This window comes from Aythya ferina (genome assembly GCF_964211825.1).
Source record: "Aythya ferina genome assembly, chromosome: 6".
In the NCBI taxonomy this organism is placed as follows: Eukaryota; Metazoa; Chordata; class Aves; order Anseriformes; family Anatidae; genus Aythya; species Aythya ferina.
The window spans coordinates 24,502,684-24,523,561 of NC_140303.1; the positions used below are offsets into that span (position 1 = coordinate 24,502,684).

The 20,878-nt window shown below is 35.8% G+C and overlaps 1 protein-coding gene across 12 annotated transcripts in view; it reads right to left on the reverse strand.

Annotated features, from left to right (window-relative positions):
* Window positions 1–20,878, reverse strand: part of SLC4A10 (solute carrier family 4 member 10) — a 181,171-nt gene that overhangs the window by 81,560 nt on the left and 78,733 nt on the right. For 8 of the 12 annotated variants that reach the window (XR_014694506.1, XM_084524190.1, XM_084524191.1 and 5 more), the window contains exons 2-3: window positions 14,148–14,229; window positions 4,518–4,664 (exon numbers count right to left, since the gene is read on the reverse strand). Coding sequence is in view for 11 of the 12 variants with exons in the window: in XM_084524190.1 (XP_084380316.1) it covers window positions 4,518–4,664; window positions 14,148–14,229 (229 nt within the window). In the remaining variant the exon portion in view is untranslated. Of the gene's footprint in view, window positions 1–4,517; window positions 4,665–14,147; window positions 14,230–17,075; window positions 17,260–20,878 lie in introns of all 12 variants that reach the window. The other 4 variants (XM_084524194.1, XM_084524193.1, XM_084524186.1 and 1 more) reach the window with 1 other exon arrangement.

The window sequence follows — 20,878 nt, forward strand, 5'->3', positions numbered from 1 at the left end:
CTACAACTGTACTGTTCACAGATAAATTGATTTTCCCCATTAATATCCCTTTGAGGTTTGAGATCAGCTACTGAACATAGTTAACTTAGTCCTTTGGTTATACTTTCCCTTAGCCCCTCTAGAGAAGTACCCCTTTGCAATTCACGTTTTTGCCTGCATTACCTTCATGTGTACAGTCCTCTGCTCAGTTCAGCTCCAGGCCAGCTCAGCTTCCCTTGCTACATCTAGTATCATGAATTACAAACTTAAGCCTCTTTAAAACTGGAGAAATATTAAAACCAGGTTAAAAATAAAATAAATAAAATACAAAAACTAAAAAAACCTTGTATAAGTCCTGCTGTTGTCTAGTCCTAGAAGACACCACACAATACTGAAATCAAACCCTCACAGCTGCGTTCACTTTACCCTCACAAAACCTGTTCTGAAGAGAGCTGATGTTTTGCTATTCTACCCTGTTCTATCCCAAAACAGAAACCACTCAAAATTGACACTAAAATCCACGTGCATACCAAGTGTAAACCTACCAGACAAAGGGAAATCTGCACCATACTTTCATTGCCACCACAACTGGCAGAGCTGACAGAGCTGTCCCTGTTAACTTGTAGCCTCGCATCAGCAGGCACTGGCCCCCATTGCCTTCCCAGGAAATAGCACTGAAGAGCTGCTACTGCCTAGAGACAGCTTTTTTGCCAAATTAGTTTTAACCTGAATCAATTCCCTAATTTAATTCACAGAGCAGCCACAATACTTGCACCACAGGAAAGCTGTGGAGGAGGATAGCTTAAAGCATGAACCTGGGGCCTTAAATACAATAGCAACGTTTCAGCTGTACCAATAGCACTCTTCAGTAAAGTGAACAGAATTGCTGCATTTTAACTAGAGTAGGTAACTTCCCTAGATTTCTCTTTTCTCTTTTTTTCCTTCCAAAAATTATAAGGCAAGATGGTAGAAGTCAAGATGTTGTAATTGCTTAGCTTCCAATTTTTCTACCCAAAAAAGCCTCTCCATGAACAAGCCATGTAATCTGAAAATTACGCAAAGGCACATCGTTATGACAAAATGGAAACCTCTTGAGCAACCTCATCCCACCAAGAAGCAACAGACAGTCAGTGAGACACAGATGTGGGGAAAACAAACATAAAATTTCATTAAGTAATCTGCACCCCCAAATGACAGGGCTCACTCCTTCTTCTTCCACTAAATACATATTCCACATATTACTTGTCTACAAACTCTGAATCTGCACACAGAGAACATTTGGGTTGTTTCTGAAGAGTAGGAGATTTAAAAAAAAAAAAAAAAAAAAAAAAAAAAAACCTTCTGCGCTGCCATCAGAATGTTCCAAAAACATTATCTGCAGAAACCATCTCTCAGACAGTAGCTGGTATAGCTTTCCCAGACAGGATTCAGAGGGATTACCAGGAAGCTTCCAACCATGGGTATTTCATTGAATACAGGTGTTTTCCAGCCATTTGATACAAAGAAAGCTGTTTAAAAACTTGTTTTTCACTAGATTGGAACCAGGTGTGCACCTGTCCACTCTGAGTGGGGGCAGGCACAGCCCCACTGCACCATGTGCACAGTGCAGCTCCCTGTCTGCAGAGTGATAGCAAAGCAAGATCTGCACCTACAGAAACTTCACAAATGAAGTTATAAATTATGCAGCTATAAATTACGACCAAAAAAAGCTTTATCCCATTCTTGGTTAACTGAGCAGTATGGAGCACTTCATGTCTTAGTATTTCAGGCCTTTACTTCTTCCAGCATCTCTATTATTCAGTTCTTGCATCTTTGTCTTTATTATACCTCCTTTCATGCTTCACCGCTTCAAAACATTGCTAATTTATTCTCTTGTAACACAAAAATCCTCATGTATTTTTCTGACTTACTTCAAAGCACTGTTTTCCATCAGCTGGTTGCACAGTGCTTATTTTCTCTATCTTTCTTCTTGCACCTGCTTGTTGAAATGCTTTTTTTTTTTTTTTTTTTTTTTTTTTACCATCCTCCTCCCCAGTTCCCAAGAATGCAGCCTCCTACTATTCAGCAGAAATGCGTTAAAAGGGCTCTATGGCGAGAGGGAGCTAAGCACATTTCTGCATGTTAAATTAAGTCAGAATGATTCGTGAATTAAGGGATTATTTCAGATCTGTTCTCTTAGGTAGCACAGTTCCTCATCTTGAGTTATGCATCGAGGAGAGGAAGCTCGTTCATCTCCTCGCAACTTCCCTGAGCGTCTGGGTTCTGTTACAACCTTGGGGTCATGGGGAATGAGAGATAAGAAGCATGATTGCAGTTTAGTGGATTCAGATTTAGTAAGAGAATTATCCTTTACTGCCTCTGAATAAATAAATTATAGAAAAACTATGCTTCTTTTCTCTGTATAGGTGATGCTTCTCCCCTGACAGCACAGCAAGCTGCCTATAACACCTGTAAGGAAAATCCTCAGCAAAAGCAAGGATGTGGATGTAGACTACCAACAATGAATAGTTTTGTTTGCCTGCTCTGACTGTGATTAACCCCTCCATTCTGGTATAATTTTAAGCTTTACAAAGACAAATCTATTTCACTGTTGGATAGAAGATGCCACGTTTCTGCCTGGATGGACAGGTATCAAAGCTCAAACAAAGTCTCTTTCTCTGGCCAAGCTTCCAGGAGTCCAAATAGCTGAGGGAAAAAATTCTCAAATTTTACTAGTTAGGTATTATCTCAGGGTGGAAAATTTGGATATTTCCAGATTTTTCTGAATGTTTGATAGTTCTGTCTTTGGCTGCCTTAGAAAAATAATTGTAATCACTCAAGCATTTTAAAGATTATCTTTGGCATTCTGGATCTGAAGAAGACTGAGATGTTCTGGCCTGTATCTTTTCTGTCTTGGGCATTATAAAAGTAATAGTTTTATGGGCCAAGATTCACACACCCTTTAAGTGGTAGCTATAATTCCTCCATAAGTGAAAATATGACTTACAAAAGTGCAGTCTTGCATTTATTTCAAACACGTATACCTGTATTATTGCTATTCCACTCTTGGAGCTTGCTTGAATATAGTTTGATTTTTACTCTACACAGGATTGCGTTGAAGAGCACATATTGTTTGCACAACTGTCAAATACTATTAAACTGAGCCAGTGTAGTTCATTTTTACTTTTGACATTAAGAAGGACACAAGCCTAGGTCTCCAGAAGTTGAAAGAACAGAGCTAAATTTTCAGCCAAAACGTGTCACATACTGGCACTTAAATAAAACCAGATGACTCAACAGAAGACATCGCTTCATAGATTAAGATATCTCACTTCTTGGCTAATGTAACTTTCAATTGTTTCTCTTTACTCTGACATTATATGTATATATGCATATTCTATTTGAAAGCTATTTAATAATTTATGAACTCTGCTGTTTTCCAAGAAACTGATTTCAATATAGTATAGGGTCTTCATACATTTGAAATACATTCCAGACAGAACCAATTCAGCCAATTTTTTCTTTACTCTTAAAAACTTCTCATATCTAAGTTTGGAAAAGTCTTTCTGCTTCATTCTCATGAATGTAAGATCCTTGTGAAATACCTAAGTATTTCAAGGTCTTTAAAATACACTTAACCATCAGCATTTATAAACTACTTAGTCTAAAGCTTTCAACACACATAATATATACCTAAGATTAAAATAATATCTTATAATTACTATTCTGTAACCTAAAACTACATTCGCATATTTCTCTAATGATTTAAAAACATTCTTCGTTTGCTCACTGACAAAGGGTTTCCTATACATGCTTCCATTCTATTTTTAGTACTTATTATAGCCTTGGACATTTCAGTACACATGCTTTTACACATTTTCGGTACACATGAATAGCAAAGAATATTTGTATATTTTGAGACAAAGCTTGCCTAATCTATTCGTTACTATCTTTTTCTGCTTTCTATAGTGTTTTTGAATTTAAAATTTTGAGAACTTCAGGAGTTTTGTGTTATTGAAAGGTTTGTTCATTGAAAGGTATTTTTTCCCATTTGTTCTCAAGTCCTCAAGAGACTCATCTCATAACGGCACCTTACAGTATCATGTAAGGAAAAAAGCAAACGCCCTCTGGATCATTTAGGTCTGTTAAAACACTACAGCTTCAGTGACATCAGCATTGTTACAAAAACAATTGTAAAAAAACACAACTCCTTTATGTTGTTTTAGGGGCAAATACTCCAGAACCTTCACTGAGCACTACTGGTGCCATAAAGCACTTACTCCACCTCAGTGGTCATGGCACTCTACCTTTACACGAATACTCGTGGACAGTCTCCTACAGCAATAGGAATTACTGAAGTTTGTCACTCATTAACCACCCCTGGTTGCTGACATTCATCAGAGGAACAAATCTTGTCTCTTCAGCTGGGACAAGACAGGCTCTACTAAGTTCTCCAGAACTCTGCTCCTAATGATATCACAACAATAACAGGAGGATAGACCATGCATAGTTGTACTGATGTTTATTACTAAAAGACACAGAAATAAAATTTAACTTACCAAAAGGAGGAGATTCTCTCCCATCTTCTAATCCTGAATCTCGCTCTCTGTCTCTCTTTCTGTGTTTATGTCCACGATGCCTATGGCGTCTGTGACTCTTTCTTCCACCCAGTGGCACATGAACTCCAATGAACAACGTTCGATGGCCTATAGGTAAAAAAAAAAAGTTACCTTTTAAAAAGAGGCTGTGGCAAAAAATAAAAATATTAATAACTATAATATAATTGATGATGTGATTGTTATAATTGTAATAATATTAATTATCATTATGTTAGTAGTTGTAATATTATTAATTGCAATAAAGATACTATAGTGTCACACATATACAACTTCCAGATACAGGACAAAATCCCAGTTTTGAAGTTCATGTGATACAGTGCCAGATTTAAAAAATATATATATATATATATATATATTGCATCTCTGTGTGTGAACTTTGATTAAAGCCAGACAGGTGTTCTGTAAAATGTCTTCCAAAACAGTAATATCACAGAGACACATGGATCTCTTTGCATTGAACATTTGGTAAAGTTGCTGTTTGCCTTGTGTGTACAGGAACTTTACAAAACTCATTGCTATTTATGAGCCAAACCTTGACAGAATTCTTGTGGGAAATTCACTGAAGGGAAAAAAATAAAAATAAAAAAGACTGAAAAAAGAATGAAACACCATGGAAGCTAGACTACAAAATCCCTGTGCAAGGTATTTTACTGACATCATATTTACATCATAAATACATAGCTGGTAGGTTAGGGTGCTTTCATTTTTCCTATTTTATTTCAAAAAGTAAATGAGAAGGTACACACTGCTATGCTTGCCACCATCTTTGAGCCTGAGGAATTTATGTTGCTGATCAAGCCCAGAAGATTTAGCTCCCTTAGCTATGTAGGCTAGCAGGATCAGAGCACACAGTAAAGCATTCACAAGGGGGAGAGCACAGGGGAAACGTGTAGAAAGTACAAAAAAAGAGAACAAATGGGAAAGGAATCATGACTCATTACAGGCAGGTCTCCTACGTTGACTCAGCAGAAAGACATAGTCCAGATTACTCATCTCAAATAACATTTATTTTCTCCTTGAAATGAGCATAACACAGCTAGCGGATAATTGCTGCTTTGCCACAATCATTCAGCAGTGTCAATCATTTGAAAAAGGTCAAGAACATTAAGCTAAGGTAGCACGTGATCTCTAATCCCATGGAGACTCCAGTGGGGGCAGAAAACACAGCAAGGCGGCTATTTGTCACAATACATCAAAGAAATTCAAAGCCGAAAGGAATTCTCTGCAGAGGCAGAACTAAAGAAGCTGGAGACCAGGCTCTGGACACCACACTAGTTTATTTCCTCAACTTGGGATGGTGTAGAGGGAACTAGAAAGCAGACAGCAGTTTTGGGGACTATTCTTGTATGGTCAGGACATTTTTCTGAAGCAAAGGCCATGAGTTGAAAATGTATTTATTTAACATACCTCTTTTTTATTACTTATTACATTTAACCCAAGAAATTATTTAAAAAGAACTGCTGCCTTTAGTGTATTTCAAATGTATTGCAATCAGTGGTGCATGAAACAAGGAAAAATGCATTCCGTAAAAAGAATTCATTAAAAAGATACCAAAGGACAACAGGAATGTAGTACTCAACACATTCTTGTTTGCTTCCTTAGGTAGAAAAAAAAATCAAAACAATGTTTTGAAATAAATTTAAATAAAATATATGTATTGTATAAATTACATATATATTATTTATATACTACATAAATGTAAATAATATAAATATCTGAGAAAATAGAATTAATATACAAAGTTTATTTACAATCTGAAAGTTTATTAAAGAAATACAATAGGCTAATATGCTCTGCAATGTCCTTTATATAATTCTACAAATCCACTGTTAAATTGTATAAATAATTTATTAAAAAAAGATTGTTCTCAATCAAATTGCACATACTCAGGGAACAAAACTCAGAATAAAGTGTTAACTTAAACCTATGCATTGATAGCGTAAGAGGCTTTGGCCTCTTGCAGTTTACCTTCGAAGCATTAAAACACTCCATAAGTAAAAATATTTTACAGATTAGAAAAACAAAAACATTGTTATAAAGTGCTTTTTTAATTTTACAGGATTAATAAATCCAAATTATATTATAAAAGATTTTAAAGGGATCCTGTTAATTATACTTAATTTTTAGACAGATGAAAGCACATATAAGCTCATGTAAAATTGGGATTTATTCTAAATTTCTGAAGAAAAAGGGTATTGTACTGTGAACACATGGAGGTATAAAATCTTTGCCCTAGAAAAGACAAAAATGAAACATACATTATTAATATAAAACCATCCTGCAGAGACATTTCTCAAAATAAAATCTAAGTACAGGGTTGTTTAGGGTTACTGTATTCCAAAGAAGAAATTTTTCCTTACACCTAGATTTTATTTTAAGAACCAGTAGCAAATTAACTATGCAAGAAGGCAACTTCAGAAAAGCAAACCTTTTTAGCACAGTGCTTGAAAATGACAGACCTAAAAAAACACCTTCAAAACTTGGCATTCTGGGTCTTCAAAACAGAAGCTTGTTCTAGGCTACCTAACTTACTCATGAAACAAATGGAAAGGAAATTAATTTAGTGGGACTTGTAAAGCTTTGAAAACATATATCTCATTGTAATTAATGGTGTTTGATGGCCTAACTCAGGAACTTGTGGGAATTGGAAATCCCATTACAGTTGTCTGAATGGACGTGACATTGCAAGAGGAAATACAGATGGAGAGAAAGGAATTTACGCGCTTCCTTTAATTTAGACAAATCAAGATCTTTTTAATGGAATGCTAAGAGTGTGACCTTTTTTGCCCCAGTTCCGCTCATTCTCCTTCCAAACAACTGTACACAGAAAACACACACGCATGCACACTCTCGGTAGGCAGAACACACACACGAAGTACTTTCACCTCCCTGTTTCCCCATCAGTAGAGGCTCCACAGGTCTCCATGCATCAAAGGTGTTCTTTCAGTGAACCAGGCAATTTGGTGCCTGTTGCACAAAAGGGGGCTGTCCTGGATCTAGACATTCATGAGTTCCTGGTGCTCATGGTACATCTGCCTCTGCTTCTTCCCACCAGCAATCATTCAGCTCTATCTTGGGCCCCTACTGAGACCCAGGCTTACAGGTCGCTGCTCATGGGCACAATGGGCAGGGGCAGATGGTTCTTGAAACATTTCCAGAAAGAGAGCAAAGGCAGGCTTTTGTGACCTACTAAGGAAACGCACTGCAAAGTCAAGATGCCTTGAGAGAGAATATTGACAGTGGTTCAAGTCAAGTCCCCAATGACAGCTGACCTCAGCAGGAGAATGAGGGGTTCTCACTCCTCTATAAAACATTCACCGCCTTGAAGCATCTTTTATGTATTGCCAGCTAAAGCTGAACCAAATGCAGTGTTCTGTGTACTCAAAATCAACAGTGAGGTAGAGACAGAAAACCAGCAGTCCATGTAGAGTTAAAAAAAAAAAAAAAAAAAAAAAAAAAAAAAAAAAGCCTTTTTCCATATAGGAGAAAAAGTGATTATGGTGAATTGTGTAGGAGTTGAGAGTACATGACTCATTATTCGTTATTGTAGTGCGGCAGGGAGGCAGAGCTAAAGAGAAAGCAGAAAAGACAAAAGCTGTGCTTCCTAAACCAACAGTTTACACGGCTGTCTGTGGATATTGTTTGCTCAAGGGTCATTTTTCACCTTTCTGCCATGCTGTCATTTGGAGAAACTGACAAAGTCTCCCCATTTTTTTTAGAACATACGTGCAACTTATGTTCTAGGTTAAAATGCTACAGAAATTATACAGAAATCTCTAAAACCATATCCCTGGCCCAAGAAAGCATTAAGGGCATACTGAATATGGAGCATGAGAGCATTGCTCTAAAATCATTAAAGGACCTTTTTAAAGGGCACCGATCGATCACTGCCTTCCCAACAAACAGATCCTTTTAACAAAACACTTTTCCAGGTTGTAGGTGGACTAAAAAAAACCATCTTTTTAACTGCATTTTTAAGTCTACTTCCTACTTCCCTATGTTGTTCCAGAGGAGTCCAGAGACATTGCATGCACAGTCCTATGACAAGATCAGACCTCAGACCTTCCAGACAATTAAAAAAAAAAAAAAAAAAAGTCAGCAGAAACAGAATGTAAAAGGATCTCCTCAGACATGCGTGCACATTCCACTGCTGTTTATCTGAGGAAGAAAGTGACCTATATTTCTATTAGTTACAAGTAAGGAGGATAAAAACAAAAAGAATAGCTATGTAAAGGACTAAATATTTCTCTCGTGATGTTTCAATTTTTTCATGCACATTATGCAGCATTCTCTAATAATGGTGAATGGTCTGGTAAAAAAGAGTGAGATTCTATCAACAGATTGTGAAAATTTCACTGAAATATTTTGTAGGTACAAATGTCCTGATGTTGCGATCGTGACCCACAAGATTATGCAAAGCTCAAAGCAGAACAAATTCAACCTTTCTCTGTTCACACATCTTCCATGAACATAGATAACTTTTTATTATGGAATTAGTTGTTTTATGTCAATTTCACTTATTGGAATTTTACGGGGTGAAATATTTGGAAATAGCTCCCACAAATATTGAGCAGGTTTCTTTTCAGTGAAGTTCAGAGCAAACTCAAACTTCAAAATCCAAAGCAACTACATACTATGGCTTTCAGCCAACACTATGTAGTAACTTCTTTGCTTTTATTATTTCATTACTCTTCATGTGAACCTTAAAAGTGATTTTGCTAAAATGTCCAGCAGCGTTATTCACTAATCTGCGAGGTGAATCCCCCTCCCATGAACACTGAACACCTGGGAAGTGACAAGAGACCCTCCAAAAGGGATCAAACTGGGTTAAGTGCCTAGGCAACAGTGAAAGCACAGCTCAAGAGAAAAAAGTAAGTGAGATTTTGAGGAATATTTTGAGACATAGGTAAAAGCAGACAACTAGATGAGAGGTATTACAGAAAGACATGCCTTAGAAATGACAAAGGAACAAGCTGGAGTATGTACTGAAATAATTCTGTGCTTGTAAAGGCAAAATGGCTCTTTCTAAGAGACCTTTCCATAGACAGCTACAGCTGTACACATCCAACATTACAAGCACAGACTAACCCAAATCTCTCTCAGACTTTTTACTTCTAAGGTTTATATTCTGCTCCTCTAAGCATAATCAACATTGTCACAGGGAGCACGAGGTAGATCAGACTGTCAGGATGAACAGAGCACCCAAGGGAAGCAGGGGCAAGGAGGCTTGGAGCAGGGGATCTGTACTGATGAGACAACAAATTATTTTCAATAGGTTGTAGCATCCAGGAAGTCAACGGCAGGGGAGACCTTGGTCAGTGTTCCTGTCCAGCCAAGCAGAATTAGTAGCTTTCTTCCATGCAGGGGCAAGGCTGAAGTAAGGCTAGCAGGTTAATATGATTAATGTTCTTTCAGTCCTGTGAGCTGCTAGGTCCTATTAATTTGCAGGTAAATAATGTCAGTGGCAGACAGGTCCACTATTATGTTATTTCTACAAAAACAACCAGTTTCTGAGACTGAGAAACCTACTTATCTGCTCTGGAACCACTCTGATTTTTACTAAATAATAAATGCAGATTAGAGATCAATCACAATGACTTTTTTCATACATAAACCCTAACTGTACATAATCAACATTTCAAGAAAATGATTTTAATTCACTGTCACAACCTAGAAGAAATCAAAAAAAAGAAATAAGAACTATGACATCTTTGTTCAAAAGAGAACAATGAAACCCTCTCAGACTTCTCTTTTTTTGGTCAGCAGGACATCTACTATCAAAATTAATCTTAATGAATGTTGCTTCTCTACAAAGGATCTCTACATGCACACCAAATTTTCAAATTAAATTTTGGTTTATTAAGTTTAAATCATCAGCTTCTGCATCATATTCAGTGTTGTTCTAGTGATGTTTATTTCCTAATTTAGCTTGAAGTCTTTTGTGACTTTTGGTAATCAATCCACATAATCTAAACATTATCCAAGGTGTCAGAATGCATATTCTCATGTACATTATTTATATACTAGATACCGTGTTTTATGTATCTTGGGAGACATAAAAGAAGGCAAACTTGATTTTCCACAAGACAATTTTTTCTCATAATACTTAGGCAGATAAAATGTACAAGGCAAAAACAGCTTGAGCAAAATCTTGACTTCTCTGAGTCAAAGACCATTTTGCGATTTGCTTCATCAGAGCCAGAATTCATTCCTGATTCACACCTGGGCCTCCACCTAACAATCCCATCTCCAGCCATCTCCGTGTCAAAGCTGCTTCTCAAACCAGGCCACAGGAACACCCACAGCAGTTCTGCAATCCTGCTGCAAAGATCCGGGATATGCAGCTGACCACCCATAGCAAGGACAACAGTGGAACAGTCATTTTTCACTCTTAGCTAATATGGCAAGCATAAACAAAAGACCTTAGTCTAAGTGCACTTAGTGCCAATTCTTTTGTATATCTATGCAGTTTCTGCATATATTTATAGTCCTAAAGTCTAAGCAGGTCTAAGCAGATGAACTGAGAGCATCTGAAATCTGCAAACACATACAGATCAATCTAAATACTTTTCATCTTTGATAGAAACATGAAGTACATGTACCCATTTTGTCAGAGGCAACTGAAGCAATTGCAGAGAGCCAGAGATAACAACAAGGAGTAGGCTGCGTGCAACTCTCTCTTGATGTGCCCATCTGTTAATGAAATCATGCCTACCTGCTTTCAGTACAGGTACTATACTACCTGTCGTTCTACAATTAAATACTTCAGTATCCAGAATCAATGCTGAATTCCCACTTAAGAATTCCACCACTGATAAAAATAGGACCATATTTATTACAGTAGGAACTTTATTCTGTACACACACTGAAAGGTAACATGCAAAATATGCTATTATAACCAAGGGAGATAGGCTTCTTGTTTTGCTTTTAGGAACAATTCCTCTGTCCCTTTATTAATGCGACAATCAGATGAATGACCTGTTCTGTATTAGTGACTGATCTTGAGCTGACAACTCGGTAAAAATGAATTACGTGGAAAAATCATTCGTGCTGAAAATCTGAATGCCAGAGCTCTGCACACAATCTACTTCTGAAGCATTACAAATCTGAAGCAAAAAGATACAATCTGAAGTATATACTGCAAGTCTCATTATTGGCATTAAGATGAACACCATGTCTCTTCTGCTCCCATAGAACAGGAATTACAGTACTTTCATATCTCCCTTTTTTTTTTTTAAAAAAAAAAAAAAAAAAAAAAAACTGCTGCTCAGGGAAAGAAAACACTGATCTAGAGAGACTGAGGTAAAATTCTGGTCTTGTGGATGTTCTTCCAGGCAGCATTAATCACGATGATATTTTCGTGCTTTCAGCAAGATATGTACTTGCAACATATTTGCACAATGGCTGCCCCAAAATAGGCAAATGCAAGTATCTGCCAGGCCAAGAAATTTAAATTGGAAATTTTAGTACATATTTAAGTCTGTATTATGACATTTGAATGCTGATAGTCTAAAATTAAATATATATATATAGCAAAATAGTTTTATGATTTCAAAAAATTAAGCAGAGGAAATTGAATCCTGAATTTCAGATTGAAACAACCCTTAGTTCTTCATACAGGTTGTAGTTTTTGAAACGTTGCTGATACAGTGCTGTTGAAACTTAAATCCTGTCAAAACTAGTCTTTGCTAGAATATTCAGTAACTAGCTATTTACATTTTTAAAACATAAACCCAATTAAATGTCTGCCAAAGAGCTAATTGCATAATACATATTAATTATCTAATTACATGATTTTACCAACCTTTGCAATTAGCACCTGACTATGTAATTCCATATTTTATAGCTGAAGTCAGTTATGCAATTAGGAAAAAGGTAAATTTTTAGCAAAACACATCACAATGTACATTGGGTAAGAATAAGACAGTGACATTTGTGAGTCACATCCACTGTTTCCAGATGGAAAAGTGCCTAGATGTGCTGTGAAACAAATGGACATGCTATTAACAGCAACTGGATTATTAAAATTTACAATCTCTTCAATCCTTTTTAAGTCACTTGGTATTTCTAGATTCAGTAATTTTATATTTAAAGACACACTGATCTGATCTCGGAGTGGACATGAAATTTATCTGAGAAAGCTAACCACATTAAGAAGGATTTTACATTGAGTAATTGTTCTGTTAGAACACTGTGAAGCAGCATGATTTGTCTTAAAGAAAAACAGACTCATTGGCCAATGAAAGAATTTTTCAATGTTCTAAACAACTTAAATTGATGGAAAGATTGGAAGGGGAGGTTGGAGGTTATTGTGTTCTGATTTTTATTGATAACATCGTAAAGTCAAGTTTTTAAAAGAATATTTTCAGTGATACTTCACAGGAGCAACTCTACACATACAGGATAGTGGTGAAAAATAGTAATTGAACATAGTTTTTAAATGGCATACTTGTTCAAATTTTGAGATGGAGTTTTAGGTTCCGCAAACTATGTGTGGAACCTTAGATACACATCACAGTAATTCTGACTGCCATAATGCTAAAGTCTACCAATGTGACTAAGCTAAGTTTTTCTCCAGAAAGCTGTACATTCTTAAGATGACACCTCATCATCATCAGTAAAAGGACATTTTTGTGGGTAGGCTCCACCACAAATATCTGTGTTTCAGGATTACTGAGAAAGGAAGGTAGAAGGTCCTACTTCTTCTACCAAGTGTTTCTCTAATGACACCAGAAACAACAGTATTAAGTTGTCCAAGGATATAATCAAGGGACTGAAGACTACAGAAGATAAAAGAGCAAGATTCTAGAAAGAGACTCATGTACAACAGCAATTCACTGTCACCCAATAATTATGACTTTGGGGTCACATACCTCAAGTGTAAGTGCAGTCATAACCAGAGTAAGTTTAGGATCCAGTAAATAAACTGAAATGAAACTCTTTCAGATACTATCTGAATTATTAGGCCAATATCATAAACCAGTTTTCACAACTTCTTGCTTACTTCATAGAATCATAAAGGTTGCAAAAGACCTCCAAGATCATCTGGTCCAACTGTACCCTTACCATCAATATTACCCACTAAACCACGTACCTAAGTACCACAACCAATTTCCTTCTACTTGGTGATGTTTCTGCAGTGTATATCATTAAGTGTATCTATCAGTCCAATCTGTGACACTCCAGAATGTTTTTGTTCAGCAAGAGATGGGACAAGGCAAGTACATGAGGATTGTAAAGTATAGAAGCCATTATAAATACTAAATCATCAGTCCTACTTGCATTTGCATATTCGAAAAATTAAAGGTAAGAAGACTTATCTAAAGTTTGTCTGGATCATGTTAGTCTGTAGGACTTGATTACAGAGCACCGTGAAAACTAGCAAATTCCCACTACTGTCTGCTGTGAGAAATGACTACCATTTCTCTTTTTAAAATAACTGATGAGATAGTACTCATCAGTTATTCCATTTACTTTTGCATCCCCATCAGGTAGTTTACACATTAGAATTTGGTTTCAGTGTTCTCAGAAGAAAGAGACAATGTAATACTCAGAAAAATAATCTCTCACCTTCTAAATCTTCCTTTTCAAAATGAGTTTTGAGGATGGAGCGAGTTCCACCTCTATCCACAACAGCCTCTTCATCATTTCTCTGCAAAACAGAAAAAAGAACAGGTCAGCCACTTCTTGTTTGGAATCTATTAGAAAGACTTAATAGTACTACGAAACAAGGATGTGTTTACTATTTATTTACTCTTCCCATTTGTAAACCAAACATCTTTAAGAGTTTCATTTTTATTATTAAAACCTATTCCTTATATGTAAGTTTTTACTGAGGTATGACTACAGATAACTGACATGAAGAAGTTCTGTTAAAACATGCAAGATAATGAGTAAACTCCAGTTACTAGGAACTAAGAAAAACGTGAGTCAATAGGACAATGAAAGAAATGAGAAAATAAATGTCTGGCTGAAGCAGCTCTATTCTTGTGCACTTGAAGAAAGAGACAGTACGTCTATTTTTGTTTTTAAGATATATCCTGAACCACAAACAGAATTTCCAGATTATTAGCACTAACACTCCTTACACTTTGGCAAAGCTAGAGAATGATAATCAATGGCAATATGATGAGAAAGAAAACATGAAATACCAATGAAAACCAGTGGCTTCACTTACTGATGAATTGCAAAGCCTTTGCTTTACTTTACAACACCAAGCTGTATTGGCAAGGAAGGCAGATAGCATGCACTATTAGAATAAAATAGAAAAGCTATTCTTCCTTAGGAATTCACATTTTGTGTTGAATTTTATATTGTGGTCATATTGTGCACTTTAACTGTATTCTCTACTGCACTGTAAATGTACTATGTGATGAATTAGTTTATTGTCTTCAGACTAAAAAACTACTATAGAAAGTAGTCATTTTAGTCACTTCAGGCATGAAAAAAAAATTACAATTCCCTAAGTATAGATATGTTTTGGGAGCAATCTAGCAACAAGGCACTGGATGAACAAAATATTGGTTTTCCTATGAGTATGACATCACCAATTGTAAAAAACATGCTCAATAAAGCCTGTAATTCACAAAGTGATTTAGAGTGGTTTCCATTTACTCCACAGAGTAAATGATGATGAAGAAAAAATGATGAATTATACAAAAAAAATCAGTTAATATACCACTAATATATATTTTTCATTAGTGGAAGGGTTTTAGTAGGTGATATTAGAACTATAACCACATGATTTCAATATATAAAATTGGTATCTTAATGGAAGTCTGAAGCAAGGGGATTTAAATACCAGGGTTACATGCAAAATATATATCTATATATAGAATGCAATAGAACATAACAAGAAATTAAACCACATGAGCACCTCTCCTTAAAGAGCAGATGCCCCAGGCAAAAAGATTCTCATCTAGAGCTAGATGTCACGAATTCTAGAGCTGTTTTGTTTCAGACTTTTTTTTTTTTTTTTTTTTTTTTAAGATAGCTGTCATGCTGTAGCTATCTTATATAGAAAAATCCTAGGAATGTGTCAGCAGCAAGCATCTGGGCTGTTAAAGAAAGAGACTGAGAGCATTACAGTGCCTTTACTAGAGCTTTCTAGCAGATAATAGTATTAACTAAAATCTGGCAATGAGAAAAGGCTTTGTATTGAAACTGCTTTGTCTTTCAATAATTTAAAATTAGCTAGTAACCTATTAAGATGCATCAGGGCAGTATAATATCACACAAACAATTTGATCATCTTAGGTAAAATTAATTAATTATTTTAAGAATTTAGACATAACTGTGTGTGTGCGCGCGCATGCATGCCATGCTGGCACAATGCCATGTCCTTGGGTGAACGGACAGGCAGGATACCAAAGGCCAGGTATTACAGCCATGTCAGTAGTGCTATTCTAGTGCAAGTCATAGCCACCAGAATTGTACTGATACTGAAGAGGCCTTATGGAAGCAATGTTAGGGGAATTTCTGTAATGGGGAGACTATTACATTTCTGGGTAGTTTAAAGCCTTTACAGATCATATAAGTAAACTAAATACAAACTAATTCATTAATATTTATCAAAATATGCTCATACACTTTGACTTCTCCTTTTCCATGTGTTCAATTTTCAGCTTCTGGCAATCTTTTCCTTCCCTGCCTCCTCTTCCTGTAATGTCACAGCAAGTCTCAGCCTTGCCTCATTCTCAGAAGCGAGTTTATTCCATTAATATTACAGGGAAAAACAGCTTAATTGGGAGTTTTGTGTTGTTGCCAATCCACTTGTCAAACTCTGAGCAAAGTCCAATTAAACAGGCCTTGCACTGTGCACTCTCACTTCCCAGGGAGCGGTATGAAGGCCACCTTGCATTCACCAGTAAAAAAGTCACACTGAATTTAGTCCAGAAGTAATTTCTGTGATTCCTGTGCTGCCTCCTTGGAAGATAGGATTTGGGAGGGAAGGGCTCAACAGTAGTTTAGCACAACTAGATCTTAATCTCATTTTAAGGTAAGCACCAAATCCAAGTAATAACAGTGGCAGATCCCCTCCACTTTCACATGGTGATTAACGTCAGTTGATAATGCTCTGCTTTCTATTAGCATGTCATGAAAACTATGAAATTATTAAATGTTGCAATAAGAAACTGAAAGTATAGGCAAAAATAACCATAACAGTCATGGAAGATAGAATTCATGCTCTGAGTGATTTTTAATGTACCAAGCAGCCACCAACCTCCACATTAACATCCTCAAAGAGTATATTAAAGCCATGACTCCACTGCAGTTTTGCCCACCAATTTCAGCATGATCAGAGCAGGGCATAAAGACTAAATGTTTTTCACAGTCATGCCATGTTTATACCAAATTCTGCTGCTTCTTCCTTTCACCTCATTTGAAGATGATGAAGGTCAGAAATGTTATATGGTGCATAAATCTACTAGGACTTTGGTGTTTAAACCATATTGACATACTGGAGCAGTCTGCAAACAAATGTATGGACACACTGACCAGGTATGAGTCCTTGGAACTGTCCATTATTGCAATGAGTTGCTCGCTGAATCCAGTGAACACTGTGGTCTACTGTAAAAGCATGGGAGAGGGATCCAGGAATTCCCCAAGCGCTAATCCTGGATCTGCCACTGACTTGCTGTGTTGGCAAAGTCACTTAATCTCTGTGCCTCAGCTTCCCCATCTGTAAAATAGGGATAATAATACTTACTTATCTACCTTCCTTACTGGACTGCTTTGTGCCATAATTAATATTCCCATAGCATTTCAAAACTGAAGTGCTAAATCACCCGATTTAGGAAAGTGCACAATTTACACATGTAAAGAGATGATAGGAAAAAACAGATTGATAAAAAAAAAAATTTATGCATTTTTTGTCGGTTTTTGTTTGTTTTTTTTTTTTTTTTTTTGAGTAAAACCAATTTATATTAATACTTTGCAATAGTTCTATAGTGCACAGCTATGAGAACTGACTGGACAAAGGTTACAACATAAATAAATATACCACGCTCACTTTCTGTTGGTCTAATTCAAGAGTAATGCTACTGAAGCCTGTGGAAGTATATTTCGCTGAATCTGTAATCAGTGTGTAATATATTTATATAAACGGCCTAACATTTTTCGCTTTTTAATTTTATTATAATCTGTGTTATCACACAATGGTTTACCTAAAACATGGGGACAAAACTATTTCCTTGAAACAGTAAGATATCAGCAAACACACACAGTAGAACAAATAACATATCTGGGATAAAAGAGTAAGAAAATGCTGAGGCTTTCATGTGGAAACCACAAGCTCCTTAGAGACCAAGGCTCAGCAACCTTACTCAGTCCAGGATTTCACCTCGTACATTTTCCAGATGAACGCTGAAAAGACCTTCACCACACAGCATCTTCCACTGCACATATTTCACAGAGAAAAAAAAAAAATCTATTCTAATGAAAAAACCTTATAAATACAGTCAATAGAGAAAAACAGACAACAGTAGTCTTCTGCATCATTACAATGCAACTGCACATTTTTATATTGTATTTGAACTGTTATATGAATACATATTGTATTCATTGTAATATGAATACATATTGTATTATGTATTTGAACTTACTTATACTTGAATAAAACGAAAAGGAAATAAACTGTCTTAAAAAACAGTTTTTTCTTTTCTATGCAGTCACGAAGACTGATGGTCATCAGGAGTTCTAGAATACAGATTTTCAACCCTTATTTCAACAACTTGTATAATAAAGTATGAAGTGTCAAGTCGTAGCAACAGTTGCAGGATAGGTATATTCATTAGGAGAAATAAAAAGGCTCATGGTTAAGAAACCCAAAACAAATGTCTGAAGGGCCCTTTCCACCTATGTATTGACAGGCTCACTACCAAAGCTGGAAAAATGACTTCCTGGAGAGCCTTCCAAATCGACTCTCTTTAGCTCTGATACAGTCCTAGCTGCTATTTATCATGTGCTGCCATGCAATTGATCCTTAAGCCTGGTGCCTGCCAGAACTGTGGATGGCCCTTCCACACCACAGATCAATATAATTAATGGAGAAACTACTCCTTTAGAAAAGCAGAGAAACATCATTTTATAACAGATGTTCATAGGTGTTTTTTAGTTACAGCACTTACAAATTGTACATGCTTTCAAGACGCAATAATATCTCTGTTATAAGGTAGAAGACTGAATGGAAAGAAGAGGGAAGTGACTCCTTCCAAAGGTGTATCCATACTAAGGCACATAACAAACATTTTAAAATACATTATATGCTAAGGGAGATGCATACACTTGTACGAATCAGGGTATTTTTGGATGATGGAGTTCCATCATCCCAATATATGTTCCTTATATTCTGGATGACAAGAAAGTAGATTAAAGTCTTGCTGACGATACACAGATTTATTTTATTTACTAAAAAAGGAAAACCAAACTCATGATCTTAAATGACACTGTTGTATAGATTATAAAATCTGAATATTGCACATTTACTGAATATTATCTTGTTTACTGTAGCAATCAGCACAGATGATTGTTTAACAATAAATATACATGACAATTTAAAAAAAAAAAAAGTTAAATAGTCTCAATGAATATGTCTTGCTGCCCTTCCCTTAGTACTCTGCTTTAATTGTATACTTGGTGCTAATATTTTAGATGGATGAGTCAAAATGGATAGCACAAAACCCAATCATTTTACATGGAAAATCAGAAATCATTTATTTTCTTTATCCTTCTTTTTCCCTACATTTTCTTCGCATACGGCTATTTTCATTTCCCTTCTCTGATTTTTGGTCACGCTTTTCAATAAGTTGGATTATTACTTTTTTAAACAGTAAACAGAAGTCAGCTATAGAGCATTAATATTGCAGAAAATAGTTTGGGATTTTCAAACCTTCAGGTAAACACCTCTCCCTTTTTAATTACATTCCTAATATACTCTTAGTGCAAATTACAACATAACCAAGAATCCTTTTCAGAATCTTTCCTTCTATAAAAATATATGGCAGAGCAGAAGCCATTTTGATTTTTTCTACACTATAAATTATGCATATAACACACCTGCTGACTCATAAAGAAAATAATCATGATATTAATTGCTTCTCCATATAAGCCACTTATTGATTATTAGACATCCTACATAATTCTCAAATGCCATCTGGAACTAAGGAATGCCTGTCAGAATAAAATATTACATGCTGCGTTCCTATAAAAAAATCAAAAGCTGTAATATAAAATAATTTTAGTGATTTTGTGTATTTATATGCTTTGGAGAAGAAACTTTAGTATACTAATTTTAGTTTATATATTTTATCAAGAAGCTAGTGACAGAAACCGTGTTCACCTTTTGAATAGTCTGTAATGAGATTCTAAACAATTACCCAGACATCACATACACACAGTGATTGCCCTCCCAGTGTGAAGATTCCAGGTTTATATTATTTACATATATATATATATATATATCTGTGTGTTGTAATTATTTCACTCCCTAACATTTGCATTGTTAAGATCATTTTGGTTAAGTTAAGCTTGTCATTTCATAAAGATGGCATCACTGCAGATAAAGAAAAGTGAGTTATTTGAACTCAACAGCTGCCAACAGCATATAGGGAATATCTTGTAAAGACAATTAACCTAAATGGCAAAAAAGCTGTTGGATGTAGATGGATGCCTCACTGTTGAAGAAGGCAAATCATTGGTGACTGCCATGTTCAGCCGTGTCCTTTAAACTGTCCTTGAAAACACACAGTCACACAAAATTGATTTAATGCACAACGTGTATGCCCACAGTTTAGATGCTATAATTCTTTTCTCCCTTCAATATTACTGTTTAATTGCTTATATTATGTATAATCACATTTAACAATCTGTTGAAGTGGAAAGGACAGTGATACTAATCTTTCTGATGAAATATAATTGCTTTTTCCATTCTACTTTCACCCCTATTCACCTATCAAGAATGACCCATCAAAGCATATTTATAATTTAATAAGGTCTACAGAATTATTTTTAAAGTCTCTCTTTAATTGTACTGTTATTTTGTAGGATTTTTGTGGTGCTTTTTTTTTTTTTTTTTTTTTTGTGGCAGCTTTCTGCAGCAATTTACTGGTTAACATAAAGCACATCTTCAGTCAGCTTACTCCACATAGTTTAACCTATGCAACACAGTAGAAAGCAATTTTAGTTTTCATTCCAGATTTGCATCTTCCCCAGGGCTACATGTCATATGCATAAGGGCATTTTTCTCTTTTTCCCTCTTTTCTCTCTTTTTATAGCAAAAGCCACGAATGGTTTAGTATGAC